This window comes from Numenius arquata, chromosome 2 (assembly GCF_964106895.1).
Source record: "Numenius arquata chromosome 2, bNumArq3.hap1.1, whole genome shotgun sequence".
Taxonomy (NCBI): Eukaryota; Metazoa; Chordata; class Aves; order Charadriiformes; family Scolopacidae; genus Numenius; species Numenius arquata.
The window spans coordinates 17,324,470-17,344,678 of NC_133577.1; the positions used below are offsets into that span (position 1 = coordinate 17,324,470).

General features: G+C 35.4%; 1 protein-coding gene across 9 annotated transcripts in view; it reads left to right on the forward strand.

The window, feature by feature from the left end:
• QKI (QKI, KH domain containing RNA binding) overlaps positions 1-20,209 on the forward strand; it is a 166,796-nt gene that overhangs the window by 19,139 nt on the left and 127,448 nt on the right. For all 9 annotated transcript variants that reach the window (XM_074144454.1, XM_074144453.1, XM_074144457.1 and 6 more), the window contains exon 2: positions 19,763-19,905. In XM_074144454.1, coding sequence (XP_074000555.1) covers positions 19,763-19,905 — 143 coding nt within the window. The remainder of the gene's footprint in view (positions 1-19,762; positions 19,906-20,209) is intronic.

Genomic DNA, 20,209 nt, shown 5'->3' on the forward strand with positions numbered 1-20,209 from the left:
AACTCTTCATACCCTTCAAAGGAAGGCGGAGCGGTGTCGCAGTCCTGATATTTAGGAGTAAGACTCATCTGATGGTCCTGATTTCTTCTGGAATTTTGTGTATAGTTTGGGATATCCAGTCTCCTTCCCTTACAGTAGTGAACTTTCTTGTAGTGTCGTATTTTTTTTCTAATTTTTTTACAGCTTTTTCAAGATCCGTGATTCTTTTCTGGGATGAGTGGTGTGCTGCCTTTTTAACTACGCAATTTTTTACTTTTGTAAAGGAGAGCAGGAATAATTCCATACAGCTCACTGTGATACTGTTCTTTCTTCCTGTTGATTAAACGTCTGTGTAGACTTAAGTTTCTGTGTTGCCATTCATTTTTCCTAAGTTTCATATTAAAACCAAACAAGCATAAAACCTAAAAAACAAAAGAATGTGATAGCCTCTTAAAAATGAGTTGCAACTCATGATACAACTACTGGTAAGACGTAACAAAACTGCCAGTAGTAACATTTTACTCTCAGTACAATGTATGATTAATGCTCTGTTTTCTTCAAACACTGGTGTAGATCGATTTTTCAAGTTAATTTTTTCCTACTGGCTTTTGTTTGTATTGCATGTATCAACAGAGAGCAAATGCCCATCAAGGAAAAGAGGGTATTCTAACTTCTTGTCGCTATTTGCGTGTGTGGTGTGAACTTAAGAGCTTGTATGGTCTATTTCTAATGACAGTGATTACACTGGCGTTTATCCCCAGTAGTTGCATAAAGTCATGTTTGCAGTTTGGCAGTGTTGTCTGTATTATGTCAAAATGGGTTTTCTTTTGCTGCCTTTGTTTCATTCACTGTGGTCTTCACCTTGCATTTCAACAAGGGAAATTGGCTTGGTTTACTTTCTTTGTCGTTCATCCTATCTCATCTTCTTTATCTTTTGTCTAAAATGTTTTTTCTTTTAGGTCTCTCCTGGTAACCAGATGTATTGCACTGACTACTTTCACCTCATTTTTCTACTTCCCCATACTGATACCTACATTATAAGCTTAGAGAAAAAGCTTTTTCTTGAGATAAAGCGAGAGATTCTCTGTACAGTGCCCAGTACTTGAGGTCTTGAGGCTGTTATGATATAAACTACAATGAAGGCACTCTGAGTCTTTTGAATTTCTTATTTATTTAAACTTTAATATGTGTTCTGTGCTACTCACTTATTCTGTAATGGTAACCATTATTTTATTTTCAGCATGCTCTCTTTGTTATTTTCCATTATGTTTCTTAGGAGTCCTAAAATTCATTATTCTTAAATATCTTTATTATGCTACTCAGAATGGTGTGGACTTTCTTCTGAATTGCTACTGTTGAACTTTAGTATAATGTATAAGAGAGCACGTAATTTTTTTCATGCAATTTACTTTGCATGTAGCATTGGATTTTATCTGCTACATTTTATATTCCAGTCTTCCTGAAGACTATCAATTTATTCTAACATTTCATAGCTTTCATAAGTATTGTTTACTGTAGCCTTACTATTAATAGTTTAGCTTCTGTTTTGCTTTGTTAACTGAATTTGTAAAGCTCTTGTTTTCAGTTTTTGTCCAGTAAATACATACCTTGGCATTTGTCATTAAGGAAGGCTTTTAAATAGTGCATCTGGTCATTCCCAAGCTTAGGAATTGATCTGTGAGTCTGATTGTCGGCCAAAATCTGTTAAATTGAGAATTAACGTCTTTTGAGAAATCTTTATGAAAAACTTGGAAGTCCAATTTTTGTTCTTGATGTTTCATTGAGGTGTTTCTAAAACCAAAAACACCCCCCCTTCTCTCCTTTAAACTTTTTATCTTTCATGTTCTTAACCAGATGTGAAAGTTGTATTAGGAGCAGATTAGTTCTGAAAGAGGAGATTGTTTATTTAGTACTGTTTGTTTAAGTATGGGCAAGAACTAATACATTAAGGTGGGGCTGTGAATCTGTAAAATTAGGCTTGCCTTTTGGTTGCTTTTCTTGCAAGAATGGAAAATTAAGGGAAAGAGTAAACTGAGTTTACTTCCTACTTCTACTGATTGCTGCTACTTCTCTAAGTGGGCAAGACTCAGTTTACTGAAGTCCAGAAACAGTAAATTTTTCTAAGTTTCTCCAATGCAAGCTATGTGATCCACAATCTTAAAATAATTTGGCAAATTCTTAGTAAATATGAGAAGGAAGTTGCTTAAGTACACTGGTCTCTCTTAATCTTGCTGTGGAATGTGCTTCTATATTGATAACAACTGAAAACTTTAATTTAGTGTCTCCTCCCAGTATTGGAAGTTCTGAAGAGGTGTCCAGATATCTAAACAATCTGCTTTTCCTCCTTCATCATGCAATCTACAGTACCTCTATCCTTCACATGAATTTCATTACTGACCTAAAGGGAAAATGTTGCAGGTGACAGAGATTATTCCAAAAAAAATTTTGTTTTTTTAAAAAAATACTTATTTTTTAATTTGCTCCTTGAGGAGTTTGGGGCCACTTACTTCAATAGAGTGCAAAACCCCCAATATTTATGTCCCCATTTGAAGTGCACAGCTACAATTTGTGGTTCACTGGTTTTTTTTTTAGTGTTGTTTTTTTTTTTTTACTTCTGAGAGGAAGCATGACAGTTGATGCCAATAATGCTGCTGTTCAAAGCTGAAAGAATGTACCAACCTAGATCTTTTTGTTCCATACTCATCATATTAATAATGGAAACTTGTAGAATATACTCATATAAGTTTTTCTGGCAAGTTGAAATGTATTTAGCATGCATCCAGACTGTTTTGAGTAGCAATTATAACTAGTGTTGCTGGTTGTATTTCTAGTTCCTTGCTACGCTGTATGGAGCTTTATGAACTTTACCTGGAGTGCTTGTTGGTACTTTCAAGAACACTCTATGGTCTGATAGACTCTGTCCATTTTCTAAAAGAAAATCATGTTGAAATGAGTTTTTAAAGTGTCAGTAATGGATAAAGGACCCAAAAAAAGCTCTTTTGTGCTCTTCCTTTCTGTGGAGTTTTTCTGTTTGTTTGGTGTTGGTTTTTTTGTGGGTTTTTGTCACAACACAATGTAATTGAAAGCAGTCGGATACTCTGCAGGTCTAGTGGCAGGAGGGGATTGACTATTTGCCTATGCTTTTTTCTTTATCCTTCAAAGAGGATTTCAAAAGAGAATTGTTTCCCCCTGCAGCCAGTATATGGGAACAGGTGGGTGAAAGAAGAGTTGGAGGGAAAGAGACAGAGAATAGTAGAAAATATAAGCCTGAACGGCTGTTTCAGGTTTTGGCTGCTTTTGTACTCAAAGCTTTTAAAAACAAGTCTTGAATGTTAAATGGGGGCAGAAAATGAAACTTTCCTACTCCTATTCGACATAGTAAGTGTTGAAAATTTTATTTCTCTTCTGGTAATGTAACCTCACCTATATGCCATTAGTAGTTGTGCATGGCTGTGATTTAATGAGCAATGATTCATCTGTTCAGGCAGAGTATGGTTCTGGGCAATTAATGTTGGAAGCAGTAGCGTAGTCTAGTGCGTAGTTGAGGCCTCACCTTAGTTCCGTTTCAATACTCTATATTTAAAGTTGAAATACATCTCAGCATAGTAGTGATGGTGGGTTTATTTCGAGGGGAGGGTGGGGAAGGTTGTGTATGTGTGTGTCATGGTGGGGTTTTTTGGGGTGGTGGTGGTGCTCTCCTTAAAATGCAAAAGATAAACCATGAAACAAAATTCAGGTAGTGACTTCATGGACAGGCTAGCAAATGTGATGTTATCTTCACTGTAGTCTCTGGTATCAAACACTATCACAGTAAAAAGAAATAGACTGTTAACATGGTACCAGTAATCCTAGTATTTCTAGTGCAGAGATTGCAATCCTGTTTCAGTCATCCAGAGTATGGGTGGGTTTCTGAAAAAGTACATGAATTATGTAAAGTAAAGCTGCAGGTATGACCTCTGGAACGTGCTATGCTGTCACATATCTTTTAAGTAGCTCTGATAGAATTTATGATTAAGGTTGTATTACGTATTCCACTAAATGACCCCATGTGTTGTATGCAACTTTGCAGAGTTACCTAAAACTTCTCATGACAAGTGTGTGGTTTAGACTGAACTATACTGAAAGCTTCAATTGAAACAGTGAAAAAGTTTTCAAGAATGAACACAGGGGGAAAAGTCTTAATATTTTAAAACAAAAAAAATACACTTCTTAAAAAATTTGCTCTGAGAGGTTGCTGAAGTGAGTGCTTTTATCATTTTGTCTAGAAGTCTGCCTTGATTCAAATGAGACAGATCACATGTTTGTATTTGAGCACTTGAATGTCCAAAAAGACTGTCCTGCTGAGTATGTGCTGCACCTCCACCCAGTTTCTCTTATTGAACTGTCTTACCATGGATAGATGTGCTTTACTCCAGCCTGAGAAGGCCGTGTCATTGCAGCTGATATGAGAGAACAGACTCACTTTCCTGTGTTGTGAGCAATTGTTTTGCTTTCTTCTGAAATTTCAGCTTTCAAGAAGAAAATTTTTTTGATTTTTAAAAAAAGTCAAGAAGATGCTGTGTTTGGACAAAAAAGTCTGGTGCTGTAGCCATCCTTCATGGTTAGTAGCCTGTTTGGAGGTATAAGGGCAGTGCTGGGTAGGAACTAGAACTGACTGAAGAACTGAAGGAATGAAGAATCATGTCTTCCACAGGTAAAAAAATGGGACTTGAGTATAGAGAAAAAGACACTTTGGGAGTAGGAGAGGGTTTGGGATGAGGAAAATGGGCAAAAACATGTATCTCATCCCAGAGCCTGGAGTAAACCCAAAGTTTTGGAGTTTTGGCATGTATTTTCTGTCAGGAAATATCTGTGAAACCCAGAGGCAAATTGTCTCATTCTTCCTCTGCTACTGGACAGTATCTTCTGCTGCTGCTGTCAGTTAATACCTTATTTCATGTGGCAGAGGTCTTTGAATGTAAAAAAAGTCAGCTTAGCTGACTGGGTGAATTTAGCAAGTTGCCAGATATGAGTACAATTGTTTTGTGGCCGCAAAACTGATCCATAAGATGCACATAGATGAGGACTTCAAGGCATGCTTTTTTTCCCTCACAGGAAGAGTGATTTTTCTCATACTGGAGGATCTCAGGCAGCAGTTCTCTGAACTGTTTTCCTTGTTGGGTTTTTTTTTGGCAAAGGAGTAAGGATCAGACTTGTCTCTGTGAAAGGTGCTGTATCCTACTGTCTTGCTACTGGATTTGAGTGACTAGTACAGGTGACTTGTAGAATAACGATGATCTTATTTAGGAACCAAGGGATAAGTAAGGTAGAGAAAAAAATATTCATACTTTTGGTGCATGAATAAGTCACAATTACCTGAAAACTTGTCAATTATCTTAAGTTGCTTAACATGTCTGTGATCTTGTTATGCTGTGTGTCCATATTGTGGTAGATTTTGCTGTCTCAAAGTAAAGTTCTTGTTGTCATGGTTTGGGCAAAGAAAGAGGAAAAAAAAAAAAAAACCCAAAAGAAAAATCCACCAAACAAAAAAAGTCATCTATGTAGAGAAGATTTATTTCATAAAGGGTCTGAATGATTAAACAGTTTCCTAAGCCCTCAAGTGCATTGTGAAGTCGTTTCCTTTTTTTTTTTTTTTTTTTTTTTTTTTTTGGGAAAGTACACCAAAGCATGCTATAGGTATATTCAGTTTTTGACTTAAAAGTTAAATATATGCACTGAATGTTTTAACAAATACTCAAGCTTGGATATGGATTCTAGAATCAATGGTCTCGAGTATCTTGGGGAAAAAAAATCACATTTGCAAGTGCTCTCTTTGATTTCTTTATGGTGTTTCATGAGATTGTTCATAAAGGTCTACTTCCCAGAAAAGTGCAATTCCTTCAGATCTTTTAGAAAATACCTCTTGGTGTTGAACAAGAGAATATTAACTTAAAGACATAGTAAAGTATAGACCAAGACTGTGCATTTATTTACATGGAAAGAAGCTTTGTGCTTATTCTTGAAAGTGATGTCTTATTGATGCACTGTCTCAAGGCAGGGCCTAAATTTCTGGTAATAGTAATGATTATTGTTACTGATTGGTAAAAATCATTGTGGATTATAAATAGGAAGAATCATTTAAATTAATAATGGCATTTTTGCTATGTATTTGGAATCAAGGGCATATGAGAATATAGTTGTAGTTTTCAGGATAGTTACATTGTGCAAGTTTAAAAAAGTTAGTAGTGATTTATCAAGAAATACTAATTTCTTCATGTTCCTGGAGAGAGTGCAATCAATGTCTTTTGAGGAAAGGGAGTGGTTTTGTTTTATTAGGTTTTATGACAGCCTACATAAACATACCACTTGGAATCTTGTGACAAAGTGCTTAAGTTACCTTTGATGTACCTTTATTAAGATATCTTCAAGGTAGTTCTGACTTGTACTGACCAAAAAACTTTGAGGGCAGTTTTGACTATAGCTACCTCACCTGTCAAGACAGGTCTGTGCAATGGGGGCTGATGCTATGTGCAAATTAAGTGTTGTGTTTAAAACAAAGAAGGATGATCAGAAGGCCCAGCCTGGGCTATTTTATTTTGATTACTTACAGAAGTAAGAGTAGTACTTCTAACCAAATATTTAGTACTGTTTATAGAGTAGGCAGGCCATCTACAGTCTCATTATTCTTAGTGAAAGCTCCGTTATGGTTGAAGGCAGTGAGCGTGGTTATGTCTTCATCAACATAAGAATGCACCTAATAGAGCAGATACTCACTTTCCAAAAACTACAGTGTTATCTGTTTATCATGTAAAGGAGCAAAAAGGTTGTGAATCTACCTGATAGTCAATGGGATTTTGTCATAGTATAAAAATACTCTTCATGGAGTTTTTTGTAGTTGAAGAGCTTTACTTTTTCTTGAAGGGAATGAAACTTTGAAAGATAAGCTAAGTATGTTTTAACATACTCGACTGCAAATTAGATTGAATGTTCTGTTCACTATGTGGAATAACAATAAATAAAATATGGCCAATAACAGCGAGTACCTTTCATTGCAGTAAAAGAAACCTAAGTAGCAATGTTCTTGTTTCTCACTTTATCAGAGGTTGATGCTTTAGTGGTAGTTGATTCTCTTCATTAAAGTTTTGCTGGCTGTGCATGTTTAGAAGAAGTTAGTTGCCTCACTGATTTCCTGCCTGCTGGTAATGTGTCGAGTCAGATGGCTGAACTAATACACGGGACAAAAGGATGGATAACAGTAAGATTAGTATACTAATATGCCTCTTCAGATTAATTTATGTTCAAGTCTGGAAAAATACTCAGGTTTAGTAAAAATGACAATTACAAACAGCATCTTTTTTTAACCTTGAAGTTAGGCCTCAGTCATTTAAGATTTAGTTTGATTGTTGCCAGGTTTCAGTTCCCTGGAGAATTATGTTTACATAGGTATATTTATCTTTGAGAAGATTATTCAGGTGTATGTATTTGCAGTGAATTCAAGCACACTGCTTTTTTCCCTCTAGGTTGATGAAAAACGAGCAGCTTTTCAAAGCTGACTGGTTATCTTAATCACTGCAATGTGAAATTGAAGTTAGTTAGCAGTTGTAATAAAGGAACTCAGTGACAGTTTTTAAGTAGTGCTATTTTCTAGCATAAATACAGGAGCGATTTTTATCCTTTCAACACCTCGATTAAAGTATTTAATGATGTTACTAAATTTTTTTACTTGTATTTCTCATATATAAATTTCTGTCACTGATTGTGCTTGTACAATAAATTACAATTTGCAGTAAGGTAAAGCTGTGCTTGTTAGCATATATAGTGTTCTTAGTGGATTCTTTTTAAGACTGGTGCTTGAAATAAAAAACTTAGTATGTATTTCATAAGTATGGGTCATACAGCAGTTTGATAAAATATCTACATGCAGAATTATCTTCTTCTTGGGGTGTGACCTAATTTGTTGTAATTTGAAGACTCTTTTGGTAATGAATTGCTGTCCCAGGCCATGTATCGTATATACTCTCTGAAAACAGATCATGTTTTAACAATTTTTTTCCTACCAAAATAACAATTTACTATGGTGAGTTTTTTCAAAATCATGTGTCTGAAATTCAGAAATTTTTTTTTTTTACTGTCACACTTACTTGTGGCCACTTAAAATCTGTTTAGTTTCACAGCACGTGTTGCTCTTCTGACTCTTATTCTGGTGGCAGTTGTCAGTGTGTTGACAATGAGCAAACCTCTCTTGTTTGTGGTTTTTTTTTTTTTTTTTTCCTTGGGTTTGGGTTCCCTCCATCCCCCTCAAGCCAACCTCTTTATTTTTTCCTGGGAGTTGTCCATTTTTACATGACCCAAATATTCTTTCATATCTTCAGTAATTTTTCTGAATGAGGTTGACCAAAATTCTATACAGCGTTTTAACAGAGTTGTTCATGCAATTCTTCCATTCTTTATTGAAAAAAACATACAGAGCTGTATCACTTAAGATATTTGCTCTTCCACTGCTGTCATTGCTTGGACCGTCCTGGTCAGTATGGGATTGATAATGGGTTTTGCATCCTGTCAGTGTCAGAACATTCTTGTTGGGGCAAACCTTGTTTTGCAGCATTGAGGGTAAGATTCCACTTTCACTAATTCATTTTTAGATATTTTTCAGTTCACCTTATGTGAGGTTTTCCATCACTTTTGATCAACCTCCTTTTAATTAGTTCTACTTTTAGCACAGCTATTGTTACTTTGTTTTAGCTTGTACTTTGAAGACCTTTCTGGGAATCACCATTTCTTTAGTTAAATTCCATGCAGTGTGTTGCATGGGAAGCTTAACTTAGCACTGCTCAGGTTTCTTTAACACTGTCATAGTTACTATGTTAGCCTAGCACAGTCTGACTTCGGTAAACTGGGCTTCCACACTGGTATTTTAAGTTCTTCAACATTTTAGAAATTTGGCATAGTAATACAAATGGACTAATGTGTCTGGCTGGAATATTTATTTTTTTAACTAAATTTTGGAGCCTTTTTGTGCATGAGTATGTGTTTTGTTCTTGTACGTCCAACTTAGAGTTTCCAGTTTCTCTCTTTCCAGCTTTCATCTTTGACCTCTTCTGTTCAGGTGATTTTTGCCAACGAATTTCATTACTTATCAGAGTAACCTGTTTTGAAATCTAGGCTTAAATAAAATTTGCTGTTCTTCTGTTTGTTCAAGGTTTATAACTTTATTTGATAGCCATCTCCTTTGAAGTCTTCATTGCTTACTAAAGCTAAATCTAAACCGAGTTTTTGTATGTTGGTTCATCAACAATGTAATGAATAAATCTATTAGTTTGTCACATGCAGGAATATTTGACAATATTTGATATTAAGAATTGATATCTGTGCTAATTAAGCTTTCTAACTTAAAAAATATAAGCTAAAAGATAAGTTGGACATATATAATCATTTAACACAGATGGGTAATACTTAATGTAGACCTGTAGTTTGGTCAGCTGTGTTACCAAACTTCTTAAGCTGTGATGTTGCTTATGTATTTGGTTAAATTGAGATTTGTGATTTTGTTAGATTGATAGATTTTTATTTATGTGCTGCCTAACTCCAGGAAGTCTTCCGATACGTAAAAGTTAGTTTGAAGTTGCATAGGGCATCTTAATAATGTGTTTAATGTTAAAGAAGTGCAATAGTTAATGTATTTGATGTGGTGGGTGACTAACTTGTTGTCAATGTTAGTACTTGTCAACCAAAAATTGTTACTTTCTTACAGTCTTATGAATAAAATTCAGACAGAGCCAGGGTAGGGCAGCCTGTAAAATGGTACCATGTGATAGGGAGCAGTGTCTTTAATAAAAAGTGGGATTCTATTACTGTCATACATGATCAGTTTAAAAAAAAAATAAATGGGGAATGAGAGGAACTAGTCAGTCCTATTCAAATGGATTAGATTCCAGTTGAAGAGATGAAAGCCGTCAGGTCAGCCTCTTATGAAATAGTACTTTGTGTATGCTTTTACAAATGCTGGAATAGCTTTGTTTTGATGCGGTAGCAGGTTACAATTAGAGATGTTCACTTATAAGTAAGTAATTTCCTTATGATTAAATATGTTTGCTTTCTCAGTTTTTGGTGTTTCATATCTTGCAGTATTAGATAAATTTCTTTGTTGATAACCAGTGATCACAGTTATTTTTAGATACAAGAATACAGGTACAAAACTTAGTGCCAAAATCCAGGCTTTTATGACTTTTAAGTGTTTTCATCAGCATCTCAATAGCACTATAGTATATTTGTTTTAAATGAAGAATACATAATGTTAATTCTTCTTGACTAATCAGCTAATGCTGATGAATTTTTTTTTTTCCTTTAACTCATCGACTATGTATGTTCCAGATATCTAGCTTTTTAAAATGTATCAAGTGATCACTGTCTGCATATACTGTAGAAATTCAGCTTTATGACAAGGAAAAGACTCATACAGAGCTATGTGACAAATTGGCAGAGGACATCGGATATGCGTCTTCACTTTCCTACAATTCCTGAAATACTTTATATTAGCTACAAAGTTTTGTGTTCCCTCAGCTTGCCTTTGTATGTGGAAGATGTGGGAAATTTACAATTAGGAAAATAGGGAGAAGACTTCCATGACATCACTGTGTTAGTCAACAGTTAATTGTATTTGGGTTATCATGGAAGTAAAAAAAATGCCCTCACTCCTTTCATGCAAAAGACAAAGAGTCCATTAACCAATGGAATATTTTCTTGTAATTGCTAACTCTGTGGAGGATGGTTGTGGATGGTTTCCAAAAGATTGAGAAAATAACCTGCATGCGCTTTAAGTTATTCTTTGTAAACGGTGAGTGTTAAGATGCACCCTTGGAAAGCAAGAAAGAATCTAATGGTGCTGCTATTCAGTTCTCTCAAGTAGGGTTGTGGGTTTTTTTCATATTTTTCTCTTATTTGATTTCCTCTCCGTTCCAAGAACAAACAAAACTGAAATTTGGATAACTCCATCAGAATTTTAATTCTCCACTAAACTTCAAAACTGATTATTTGGAGGTTCTCAACCAGGAATTTATTTAAATTCCTTTGTTTCATTCTAAAGGTTGAAAAATGGAATCTTGCCTTTTTACTTTTAGGCACTCCTAGCACATACCAGTGGGATAGCATAGGGCATGTGATTTCTTTGCTGATACTGAGGAGATCCTGATGTGAATTAGGCTATTGTTTTCTGAAGTACTCAGTATACTTCTTGAGAGAATAGCCATCTGGCTTTAACTGGAGAGCTTCCCGTTACATGACTTCATAGTTATTCGACATAAATACAATTTATTTCATATGCTGAAGGTACCGGTAGAAATTGGACAGCAACTGACTCTTGTGAATGAATGGATTTAAGCAGAGGGAATGTGGAATAGTCTCTGGGTAGAGAAGGTCCATTGCAGACCAGTCAATCTGTATTGTTCACAAAGAGCAATTTCAAAAACAGACGATAAATTGAGGTAAAAGATAGAATGGATGGCTTCTTTAATCATTCCGATCATGATTAGTTGTTCATGCAAAATTGTATTACTGCTGATTCTCCCACCTCAAAGGTATCCAAGTCGTTTATTACTATGTTTAGCTGCCAATCATTTGATTCATGCTGGGGGCTATGGAAAAACAAACAAACAAAAACCTCAAATAAATTTAGCAGCTTGAAGTACACATAACTGTGCTACTTTTAACTAAATATTTGGGGGCAACTTGCTGCTGAAGAGAGCTAGAGATAAAAGTTTTTGAAAGTGTAATAATTAAGCCTGATATGAATGTGAGCTACCAAATCGGCTTCAGCAGTTGTGCTGTGCTGATGGACTTTAGTAGTGGAAAATGTTTTGAAGAGTTTGACACTGGTAATCTAACCCATGTTGTAAGGAAATTTTGTAACAAGCAGAACAGTATGTGTTCATTTACTTTAACTGGGTTATTGTGTAAGCTTGATCAAATGCTGAGGTTTAACAAAGAGATGAGTATTTTGGATTTATTTTCCTGATTTTTAATGTTGACTTTTAAAGCACTTAATTATCCTTGACTTTTAAAAGTTTAGTTTAGTTGTACTGTTTTCTATCAGCTAATTGCTCGCCTCAAGAAGCTTTAAGTTTTACAAAGTTACTGATTTGGAGCTGGATGGATAGTGTATGTCAGTTGTTGGATGTTAGTTGAAGATACCAAGTAGACTGCTGAAAGGCCTGTTCAGCTATCCTTTTAGGAACTTCTAAACTGATTTTTTTTTGGTCAAAGTTTTTTATCTTTTTTGGGGCGTAGTGCTGGGAAGAGACATGGGACTTCATCTCAAATGTACAGCTTTTTGAGTTTACTGAGAAAATGAGGAGAATGTATTTAGTATTCTTCATGTTATTTTCTTAAGTAAATGCAGATTGCCATTATCAGATGTAATGGAGCATTGATGGACTTTTGATCAGACGCATTCTGGCTGTTCTGACATACCATTCTATTAAATAACGTAAATATAAGTTTTAGTGAGTGGAAGCAAATGCATGACTGTTAAAAGTGTGCAGTTAATCATGTCAGAGTTCAATGTCATGCTCTGAACCGAAACTACTGATGTATGAAAATTTGTCAGAAATTGACTGTTTTATCAGCTTTGATGCTTGATCATGTTTGTTGAAATTTATATTTTATTTTTTTTTACTCTGTATAGATTTCTGAGGGAAGGATGGTAGGAATCTTGTTTGCCTGATGCTCGGGCATTTCACTGATTACTAGCAGGGGGTGGGTAGAGTAAGTGCTTGCCAATGTTTTAGTCTGTATGCTGATGATGCATGCGGGGTACGGGTCCATGTGGCACAATATTAAAAATGACTTCGTTTTTTGCTAGCGTTGCTATTGCTGCTGCATCAGCAATAGTAGCAAACAGCACTGGTGTTAACAGTCAAGACTGTTAAAATTGTGGTGAATAAAAACAACTATTTCTTTGCCAAGTAAGCATACTAAAGCTGCTAGATTAGAAAACACATGAGTTGCAATGTTCCACCAATAATAAAGCACTTAAAAGCTTTCTGTTGACATTTATACAAAGGGAACAGATGAGTGTGCTCTATTTGGTTTTGAAGTCAGTGTAATGCAAACCTTACAACTGCCCACAACAGAAGGAGTTTTGTAGGCTCTTCCTGCAAAAAGAAATGACTGAATTTTGACACTGAGTGTGCTGACAAATTGCTGAAAGTGCTGCCCACTTATCATCGGACTGACAGTTTAATCATCAAAAGTGTACTGCTAGATTGGGCTCAGAGTAACAAAGGAGAAGAAACTAGAGTTTTTTCCAAGGCATTAAAAGATGAATTGAATTCTTTTTTTTTTCTCTTTTTTTTTTTTTTTTTTTTGAGGGAGTGACACTGCTGCATGACTTGTACACCATATTCTCATTGATGGTGTCCAGAACTTACAGATTCTTTTTCATTTTTTCTTAGAGGAAGTGCTGATCAATTCTGTGCATAAATGGGGCAATGTCACATTGTTTTGGTTCTTGTTTCAATTTTATATAATAAAGGTTGTATTTAAATTTGGTACGTCCTATGTCAACAAGGTTCTTTTTGGGCAGGGGTGAACATCAACACGCTGCTCTGAGCACGTGCTCTGTATTAGCCTTCAGAATGCTTTCAGGAGTGGTTATGATCCACCTGTCTTTAGAGATTTTTTCAATAAGAGCAGAACATAATTGTTACATACTTTTCCTGCTTCTTTCTCTCCTTTCTTAGTTAAATTTTTCAGATGCTTTATTTAAAATATTGGGTGCTATTTGAAGGAAACACTGTATATTTATACAAAACTAGCTGGTATGTAGTTGCAGTTGTCTAATTGATGGGTAATGCAGGCTGGATGGGGCTTAGCAGCCTGGTCTAGTGAGAGGTGTCCCTGCCCATGGCGGGGGGGTTGGAACTTGGTGATCTTTAAGGTCCCTTCCAACCTGAACCATTCTATGATTCTATGCTTTAATGAACATGGAATGGATTGTCTGCCTGGATAAACCCTGGATCCATATTCACTCGTTTTGTATCCTTCAAAGTGGTAATTGTATGTCTGTATGTTAGAATGTTTGTAACCTTCATTTACTAGTTTGAGGACCTATCTGATTGCATAAGAATTGCAAAAAATGTATTTTGCTTAAAAGTACCTCTTAAATTCCAAAATTGATGATCTAGCAGCAGTTGTGTGCAGTAATATCTTTATAAAATACTTTTAACTTTTTGCGTGTGTTTTGTTGCATTTCATGTTTAAAAAAACAATTAAACTTCTCAGTAGTAAAGAATGAGAAGGGACTTCAATCAGTTGTTCTTCCTGCCAGCCCCCTCAGCTCAATGCATTCTGATCTTGTATATTTGAGCGGACTTACTACAGTTGTCTCTGATAGCTGTAAGAATTTTTCACTTTTCACAAAAAATTGTTGTGGAAATATTGAAAGCATAATTTATGTTTGGTTTTAGTGCTGTAGTCTGTTTAAAAACAAACAAACAAACAAAAAATGCCCAGACAAACCAAACCAACAAATTTATTGTAAGAATTATCTTTTTCCTGTCAAAATACATAAAATTACGCTGTATGTAAAAAAATCTGATGTCATTGATATTTTGGGCATAACTTGATTTCTGTGAGAAAGCAGAAAACTGAAACTGAATGTTCTATATGCATCAGTGAGATCCAAGTACTGTGTAGATTTTTAGCTATATGAATATAACTGTTTTTCTCAACATACTTCTTAAAAGTTGAACTTTAAAAAATTTGCTTGTAAATTTTGGGTTTTTTTCCATATGGAAACTAGGTTGTGATTGAGAATCTTTGAGTGTGGTGCTTTGCTTCCTTAAGCATGCTGACTGGGGTTATAACGTGGTTAGTGTTTACATCCTAAATTTCTTGCTGATTGTGGCTACTGGTTTGTTCCACCCCCATTTGCTAGGCATTGTAAAAATCAAGAATGATAGATAAGTGGCTCTTCTGTAACAGATAAACACTTCTTATTTGCACAGTTTAAAGAATTAAATTCTGTGGGCATTGATGTGTTAACATTGTATTAGACTTAGGAAAGGAACATAGGCTGAGAGGGGCATCAGTTTAACTCTGTTTAACAGCTAAATTAGAGCAAATTGTTAACATCAGAAGAGTTATTTTAGTTCTTAAAATTCTTAGTTCTAGTTTAAACTGCAGTGAGGAATGCATTGGTTTTAAAACGGTGCCCAAGTCTGCTCTTCTTTCAAAAGAAATGGTAAATAATTTAGAAGAAGTCTTCATGATGAGAAATTCTAAAGCTGTGGGCACTGGGGATGAGTGTGGTTTGCAACTCTGAAAGTGATGGGAGAGGAAGAATTTGAACTTGTTCAGGGATTTCCTACTCTAAATATTCTTGCAGAGTGGTTTATGGAAACCCAATTTACGTTACAACGCAACAGTCTTAAACATGTCCCGAGTCTTCCTTCCTCTAAGGGAGTGATAATTGACAGCTGAAAAGCAGTAACTTCTCAGTGGTTTTTAATGTGATCACAAATACTCATCTGAACACAGTCCTTCATATGCTCAAGAAGGAAGCATTAAGTGTTGTGAAGAAATCAAAAAAAGTGCATTTCTGTAGGCAAATATAGTCAGTATAAACAGTTGTCCTGCTTCAGATCATATCTTAGAAACATGTTAGAGAGATTGAAAAACACTATCTGTAGATTAAGGTAACAAAAACTTGCAGAGTTTTCAGGGACAGAGGAAGAAAAATGTTCTGGACTCGAATGCATGTCCTTGTGACCATAGGTGACTGTCATGCCATATTAAGGTGGAACAAGATAATGATATTGAAATCAGTTTGACTTTCTTTGAGTCTTTCCTCCACTGCCCTGCTGTGAGCAAGACAAATTTGTCATTTACTGCTAAACTTATTACTTACAACGTGGCAGACCAGAGTATTGTTAAAGGTGAATAATGTGTATTATTAAATTCTTCATAGGAGTTTCTGCTTCTACGTATAGTAGAGATGGGTGCTTACTCTTCTTTTCAAAGAGGGGCCTATTATTACATTTGCAGAGCTCACAGGTTTTAGAGGTATGGTGAAGCTGCTGTATGCTTTTTTTAGCTATATCTACTATTATAATTAAGTATGTCTGCTTATTTAACTCTCTTTTAAATCCCTAGAGTGTTATAGAATATAATTACCACTGTGGTGTTGAGGTATAGGTAAAGTAGTTAGAACTGTAGTTAGATGTTCACTTTGAAAATAAAGCTTTCCTTTTTTTTTTAAATCAGTTGTCTTCCTGTGAGAGATGATGGTGGAAGAATTTGTAAAGAATTGTAAATGTGGAGGAGCTAAAGCCTTGCAAATGAACTTGGGAAGTGTGATTTCATGAGAAACATGCCAAAGAATCTTTTGGGAAGGAAAGACAAAACACCTGCTTGGTAGTGTGTAAGAAATGATGTGAAATAAATCTAAATAAAAGGCTGTTTGCTTGGGTTCCCCTTATTTTTAATGATATGTGGATTCAATGGAAAAAAATTTAAAAGTGTGCTTTGAGGATGTGACCTTCCTACTTTTGTACTACTCCTATCCTCAGATTTTTAAGTGGTGTTAAGTATTTCAGAACAGAATAAAATGGATACTTGCTAAGGGTGAAAGGAGAGTAGAGCTTTTAGCTTTTCTAACATGCTGCTAGTGAGGCTTTCTGGAATCTTACTGCACTTCTGATAAACTCTTGAGGGAAGTGCTGGAAGTACAGTAGCGGATAGTTCTATAGATATGTGTAACTGCTTGAAGTGAGTGGCAAAGTTGCAAGATACTCAAGACTAGAAGCTTAAATTTGGTTTAATGGAGATGGTAAAAGAAAAGATGTGATCAAAATTCATACTTTTGTATGGACTGTTGCTGAGACACAAGGTGTGATTAAACAAGAGGCAGGTATCTGACAAATCTGCTGTTAGTGATAAAAGAAAAAAGATCTTGCAGTTGTGTAAAAAGATTCAGCAGAATCTGGGAAAACCCAGGATGCATACTAAGCAGGTACACAGCTCTTGAAGTTATTTATCTGGGAGAATGCATGTGATTGGCTGGGCTACCAAGTTGGGAAGGAGGATAGTTTGTCTTCTATCCAGAGTTAGAAGTGAGAGAGAATTGGTGAACTGGAGATGTGATCTGATTATTTTATAATTTAAGCAGTAGTGCTTCAGTTACGCCAAATACAGCAGAATTGAAAAGAGAGGCTCCTAGATAGTGTACTATTCAGAAAGTGCATTTGGAGACCTGATCAACAGTTAAAGAAAAATTGGGAATACATGCTTGTTATTTCACCTCTTGTTTCTGAATGCTGCTTCTGAGGTTTTAGGGAAAGTATCTAAGGTAAGAGAGAAGATAAAATGCCAAGAAGTAGAAGAAACAATAGCACTCGAGAAGCCGATGATAATGCTGAGTTGATGTAGCTGACTATTCTTGTCCTGATGTTTGTTGGTGTTACCATTGGCTCAAATGTAGGGAGAAGATAAAAACCTACATATTCAAAGACAACTAAATTTCAGGTGTCTAACCCTGTAGTGGAGTAGAAAATCCTGAGTTGGTAGGTGTCTTCATTCTATATAATGTTTGGGGTGTGATAGGTGGCTTAGGTTTCACACAAGCCAGAATTCAGTGATAGTCCTCAAGTCAGCTTATCGTACTATCTATGTGTGTTCTGAACGTTTGGCTCTACAGTGTCACGAATGTGACATGCAGGTATTTGCAAGGGAAAGATTAAAATAAGCATTCTTTCTCTCCGGTGAAAATTGGGAAATCTAATGTTAGTGATTATATTCTACATGAAAGATACAATTTAAAATGAAATTTCCAGTGCAACTACTCTGTAGCTGCCAAATATAAATAAAAATGACCGTGTTGCTACTTACGCTTCAGTACTTCGGCAAACTGCCTAGCTTGTTTCAGTGTAGTGTAAGTTAATGGAAAATCTGAAGAGAATGAAAAGGAAACAACGTCTGCCAAAAGATAATAATATTTGTTCAAAGAGATGTGCTAAAGAATTTCTTTATATACTAAAGCCAGTATAAATACTGCTTGTAGTTCTGAGGATTTTGTGCCCGTTGCCAAAATTGTCAGTGTAGCAGCAGCTGTGGATTTTTTCCTTGAGCTATGATTATATGATGACGAAATTTGTGTTCTCCATTCTAAACAGGTGTTAACCACCAAATCATTATATAGTATACACGACTGAATATGTCAGTTTCCAGTGGAGGAAACACTTGTTCTTGAATATGCAGATTAAGTTTGTTAGAATTAATTCAGAATAACTTGGTTGAAAGTTAGGTCTTCTCCATTGCAGAGATTTGTCGTTTTTGACACTCTTCCTCTCCTTCTTAGCTTTTCAAGTGGTGAAATCTCAGCTTTAAATCGTTTTGCCAGAAAGGTTAAATTAATCTCGTCTGCTGCTAGAATTTCAAGTGACTTCTCGTTTTTGTGGCTTCCTGTGGTCAGATGAAAACATAAAATTTCTGTTTTCAGTTTCATTTTAATTCTGAAGATTTTGAAAGCAGTTGTAACAATTCTAAGCAAAAGACGGGAATTACTGAAGTCTGCTTTTTGCTTTACAACCTGCACTGTCATAAGTCTTAATGCTTTGGGAACAATGCCTGTTTAAATGTTAGTTTTCAGTTTGGAATTTGGTTAATACATTCATTTTAAGTAAATTTTGTAGTGATGTTGGAATAAACTCATTGAGAAAATTTTATACTACTTGGGATTCCATAAGTTATGAAATGGGGAGGGTGGTGTGGTATGTTTTCTTATAGCAGTAATTTAAATACCAGTTTAACAGTTCTAGAATTGAAATATAAGCTCTTTGTAAATATGTTAAATATGGGGGTTTTTTGTTAAATAAGAGAAAGCTTTGTGTCCATTATCAGATTGTTACAGTTTACTGAAACTAAACTGGATTTGAACAAAAATTTCTATTTTTAACTACCTTGTTTATAACTACTCAACTATGTCTTGCAAGTAAACACCTCAAGGTGTGGGTAATACAAGTGTAATTGGTAGAAACAGTACTTATAAGTCCACTTGGACATTCCTTGGTGCTGTCGAGGAATTTTTCATGACTTTACAATGAAGTAGTAGGGCTTTTGGGTGTATATGAAGGTTGCCCGGGTCTCTGATACCATGCTTATCTTCATTTTTTCATTATCTCACCGGGGGTAATCAGTAGAACAATGTTTACTAGTTCGTTGTCACACTGTGTGTTCAGCAACTGCACCCTTGAGTTGTCAAATTCCTCGCTGCTGAAAGATTACACCATTTCATTTCCAAATGCTATAGTTAATCTCATCACTACTAAATGTATAGATGCATTTTTGTATTTTTTTATGTTAGGTACGGATTTCTAGATTTTTTTTTGCTTTCTAGATGCTTTATTATTAAAAATATGTAAGAGAACTGTTTTATACACCTTTTAAATGACATGATCAGTCTTGTAAGTGTTCTGAGGAGCTACACATAATTTTTACTTCAGTAGCTGAATTCCATAAACAGGATGAGTAGGCAGCAAATTTACAGACATGAAAAAAAACATTTAAGATGGGTGCTGCAATTTAAGAAAAAAACAAACCAACAACAACAAACCAAACCACAAAAAAACCCCACAAAAACAAAAACCGGAACAAAACCAGAGTAGATTTTTCTTTCAAGTTATCATGATGCTGATGAAGAGAGGAAGAAAATGGCATTAAGATTTGGGAAAGATTAGAAAGAGAAGACTGTCATGCTAGATTATTATCTGTTACTGTGTTTAATACCTAATATACGTTTTTCCCCCCACAGAAATTAGCAGAGTACGGAAAGACATGTATAACGACACATTAAATGGTAGTACGGAGAAGAGAAGTGCAGAATTACCAGATGCTGTGGGACCTATTGTACAGTTACAAGAGAAACTATATGTGCCTGTAAAAGAATATCCAGATGTAAGTATATCTTTTTAGTCCCTAAATTATTTTTTGATCCTTGTGGTCGTCTTTAAATGTAAATTTCATGTGATGCTACCCTTGGATCACATTGAATTGCTTTTGACACGATACGTCTTAGGGAAGTAGTGTATGTTCCACTTGGTGGCTTGAGTTGTAGTGGGTGTGAGTGGAAGAGGTTGTGTTAAATATGAAACTAGTATGGATTTTAAAGCTTTTGATCTAAGCTCTGAATTGCCGTGTTCATGCAGTACTGTCAGTCCTGAGACACTGTGTAGCGAGTTTCATGAGGAAAGTAGTTCCT